The sequence below is a fragment of the Plasmodium cynomolgi genome, chromosome 10 (genome assembly GCF_000321355.1).
Source record: "Plasmodium cynomolgi strain B DNA, chromosome 10, whole genome shotgun sequence".
Classification (NCBI taxonomy): Eukaryota; Apicomplexa; class Aconoidasida; order Haemosporida; family Plasmodiidae; genus Plasmodium; species Plasmodium cynomolgi.
In genome coordinates this window covers 1140764-1144918 of record NC_020403.1, presented here as the reverse complement: position 1 = coordinate 1144918, position 4155 = coordinate 1140764, and the positions used below count along the sequence as shown (strand labels likewise).

Genomic DNA, 4155 nt, shown 5'->3' with positions numbered 1-4155 from the left:
CCCTATTTGGCTGAATATGCCGCTCGGTTGGGAATTCTTCTCATTCTTCTCCTCTGCTGATGCAACCGGTGTGGGTGCCGCGCGCGCGTCGTTGTGATTCGTTTACATGTTCACTTATTTATACGTTTACTTGTTTACACGTTGACTTCCTTATATCTTTGCCGGTCCACTCGTTTGATTTGCTCGCTCCGTTCGCTCTGTTCGCTTAACTGGGCCGATTTATTTTGCCTCTTTTTGCCCACCTGCGAAACGCCCCCAAAATAAACGGCGCAATCGCGGAAACTACAAAACTGGGAGAGCAAGAAATCGCCTGAACAGGTTATGGAAAATATATTTTTTTCTTTTCTAAATCATATGTAAACATCTACACGTTTTTTACGTTACTTCTTTATGACATATCATTTAGCGCGTTTTATCGCAGCGTTTGTCGTAATTTTTTTTCCCATTTTTTGGCCACGTTTTGGCCACCTTTTTCCCATTTTTTTCCCCCTTGTTACCTTCATTTTCCCTTTTCCCATGTTCCGCGTTTGTCGCGGCCGATTCGCGATGAGTAGGGCGGGAACTTCCCTTCCGCGAGGGGCCGCCGCATCCTTTGAACCGCGCAGCACGTAGTGAGCAGGTTGGCCCCCCGCGGGTCGAAAAGCCTGCATTGTAAAAAAAAACAGCTTTGTTTGCTTACTGGTGGCTACGCCGCCCCAGCACAACCAGGAGGAACACGACTCGCATACGCTCCGTTTTTTTCACCCACTGTTGTGGTGCCCGTTTACATTTTTAACAGTCCAGCTTTGCCACTGCCGGTACCCCGCCGCTACTCCACTGCTATCCTACCGCTACCCTGCCGCTACCCCGCCGCTACCCTACCGCTACCCCCCCAAATGGACAACTACATCAATTGCGACGTCGGAGACCCGAGTGCGCTCCTGCGGGATGATGACGCCAGCGAAAAGAGCATGAAGCAGTTTCTCCAGGAAAATGGAATCATACAAAAGTACGACAAAGAAGGAAATACAAAGGGAGTGCACTCAGACATAGGTGAAGTGTCATCGTACAAACAGGCAAGGAATACATTAGTACACAAAAACATAACTGTGAAAATTCACAACATAATAGCCTCAGCTAATCTTTCTGTAGAGATTGACTTACGCCTAGTGGCTATATCCATACGAAATGCAGAATATAATCCAAGTAAAATAAACACACTTATTGTAAGACTGAACAAACCCAAGTGTACTGTTCTCATTTTTAAGAGTGGGAGACTCATGCTAACCGGTACGAAGACTAAGGGGGATGCCATTTATGCTTGTAAAAAAATTGGCAAGATAATTAGGCTTGTAACAAATGAGAGCGTAAAGCTGGAAGGGTTTAATATAGAAAATATCATCGCTAGTGCTGACTGTAACATGCCAATACGGTTGGAAATGCTGGCACATGATCATAAGGACTACTGCAATTACGAGCCGGAGTTATTTGCTGGACTCGTGTACAGGTATAAGCCAACGTCCAAACTGAAGTCTGTTATTTTGATTTTCGTTTCTGGCAAGATTATCATCACGGGGTGCAAATCTGTTCAGAAGCTCTACACGGTGTTCGATGATATTTACAATGTACTCCTTCAGTACAGGAGTTGACATGGGTGGAGCTTCGATCACGTGGTGCTTCTATCACGTGGTGCTTGTCTTGTGGGGTTGCCCCGCCTTTGTGATTACTCCTGCTGGGGGTGTCACCAAATCAGAGGGGCGTACGCTTTCTCCCCCAGCGTCTTTCACTCTGCCATTTTTTTTGCCAATTTTTTGCCATTTTGCTATTTTTTTCCCATTTTTTTTTCCATTTTTTTTGCCATTTTTTTGCCATTTTTTTCCATTTTTTTCGTGTTATGCGGGGGTTCCTCCACCGATGGGTTCGCAACCGGGCGTGCTCTTCTCTGTGCGGCCACCCCCCCCGAGGAGGGGATCCCTACCCTCCACATACAGCGACTGCAAGCTGTGGATATTAAACATGCTGTTAAAATTGCCAAGCAAAGCAGAGTTGTCATCTCCTCTCATTTTCTTCATTCGAGTCAAATTGCGTATAATGAACTTCTGTCTCCTCGCCTTAATCAAAGCAGAGGTGAACCAAACCGTCCTCAATATTTTTATCCACTGTTTGGTTCTCGGTTTCGCATTCAACTTAGCCAATTCACAGTAGCTGCAAAGCAGCCTTTCATTTAAACGTACTAGTGAGTGATGCACCTTGTTTTGTTTCATTTCGTCCAGAAGCTTGAAGCACTCCTTTATATCCCCTCCATTCGATATGATGAGCTTTCCATGGAGCAGAATGGAGTAGGATACTTCATCCTTCAAATGGTACATGCTCAATTCGTTGTGTAATTTTTCAAACTCCTTTTCGTTGTTCCGTTTAAGACATATCCATATTTTCTTGTGCAACTTATTTTTATATTTCTGAATTTCGTGATCCTCTTTCGTTATTTCCATCAGTTCTATCCCCCCGGAGTTGGTCCTGTTTGGCTGCGCGGTGTTGTGAAGTCCGTTTGGACTGGTCATACAATCTGTGGCTGTATTTTCAGCGCTTGCCTTACAATCTGTGAGGCTACCCATCGGAAGGAAGGCGCCTCTTCCTGCTTCCACTCCATCTAGGTTAACCTCCTTACCACCGCTTAACTGCTCCGCCTTTCTTTTCATTTTTGCGGACAAGTAGTACTTCTCCCCGGTGCTGTCGCTGCTCGGATGGACGCTACGCCGACTTGCTCTCCTTCGCAGCTTTGCATTTGGGAAGTACTTACTTATTATATCGTTGAAGTTCGGCTTGTCACTTCGCACTCTAAGGGATGAAGGCTTCAACCCCCCTTCTACCCTCTTGGCGAAGCTCCGCCGCGCCTGCATGCAGGCAGCCAGGGTCATCCTGCTGTGCATGCTACTTGGGCTACCACACTTAGGGTCTTGGCATACCCTTTGCGCACACTGGTCACACGGAAGGGACGCTTAAATGGGGCAAACCCGGGACTAACTGTTCAGATGGTCGTAATCGTTCTCGGGAAAAAAAAGAAAGAACAAAAAACCCAAAAAAGAAATAACGAAAAAAGGAAAAAAAACCAAAGGGCTAATTAGAATGACTAGTTGCCAAGCAGCTTATATTTTCTCCCCTGCGGCGTGCGCGCCTCCTCGTCTCAGCTGTGCTTATGCTCGGAGTCGAAAAACTGCAGGGAGTTTTCCAAAAGGCTGGCTAAAAAGTTTGTGGCTTGCTCCTTCTTTTCGTTCTGGTAGGGAGGAGGAGAGAAGGCAACCCGGGGGGCAAATGTAAGCCGCGCGGCGGGGAGAGAGTGTACGTCGCGCAGAAGGGCGCAAGTGCACACAGCAAAGCAACGGAGCAACACCTCAACACGATGGACCGCCCCGATGCAGCTGAGAACCCTCGTGCTGAAGTTATCTTTCCCTACTAAGTCGTGCCTGAATCGCCTCATGGCTTTGTTCTACGAAGGAAGGGTAGATGAAGCAGTGTTGACAGCATCGGAGGGAAAAAACGTAATTGAAAAATTTGGGCAATCTTTTGTGCTGTCGCACATCGGGTAGGGCGCAGGGGTGGTTCGCATGTGCACCCGTTCACTCGACAGTTCGGCATTTTTTTTTTTTTTTTCCCCTCCCTATTTGGGCCACTCAAATGTTCGCAGGCGCGCTTTGTTGCAACGTGTTAAGGTTATTTCCCTCCTTCCCTCCTTCCCCCCTTCCCCTTTCGTTAACACACCAGGGAGGAACATACACACTCCGATGCGTCACACGGAGGGGACCGCGACGACATGTGTGCTTGCCGATCCATCGCAACGGTTCGACATTGTCAATGGGAAAACTGATTGACCCTTTTTTTTCGAGGCGCTTACCTCCTTTTTCCTGAGCTCATCTATCAGGGAGAAAAAACACAAAAGGGGGAATTTTAGGAGGGGTGCAAACGGAGGTGATGAAGCATTGTGTGATTGATGCGGGGGGAAATAACTTCAAACGGGTTTGCGCAGAAAAAGGGGGAGCACATCCAGTGGGAGACGAAAGCAACATGCTGATGGGACCCCAACCTAAGCATACACTTCCGATCACCCGCAGTTTGCACCACCTAGTGGTACCCACCCCGTAGAGAGCACTTTGGCCTCTTCATCCCTTTGCCGAACTT

The 4155-nt window shown here is 47.5% G+C and overlaps 3 protein-coding genes across 3 annotated transcripts in view; 1 reads left to right on the top strand and 2 right to left on the bottom strand.

Annotated features, from left to right (window-relative positions):
• Positions 1-875: 875 nt before the first annotated feature.
• PCYB_103540 (transcription initiation factor TFiid TATA-binding protein) lies at positions 876-1615 on the top strand (the record flags this gene model as incomplete). The annotated part of the gene is made up of 1 exon (XM_004222903.1): positions 876-1615. A coding segment is annotated over one exon (740 nt), but the record flags the coding sequence as incomplete, so codon positions are not given.
• A 325-nt stretch (positions 1616-1940) lies between these two features.
• PCYB_103530 (hypothetical protein) lies at positions 1941-2540 on the bottom strand (the record flags this gene model as incomplete). The annotated part of the gene is made up of 1 exon (XM_004222902.1): positions 1941-2540. A coding segment is annotated over one exon (600 nt), but the record flags the coding sequence as incomplete, so codon positions are not given.
• A 623-nt stretch (positions 2541-3163) lies between these two features.
• Positions 3164-4155, bottom strand: part of PCYB_103520 (hypothetical protein) — a gene marked incomplete at both ends in the record, with an annotated part of 1181 nt that continues 189 nt past the window's right edge. Inside the window, 3 exons of the mRNA XM_004222901.1 lie at positions 3164-3253; positions 3371-3466; positions 3872-3891. Coding sequence (XP_004222949.1) covers positions 3164-3253; positions 3371-3466; positions 3872-3891 — 206 coding nt within the window. The remainder of the gene's footprint in view (positions 3254-3370; positions 3467-3871; positions 3892-4155) is intronic.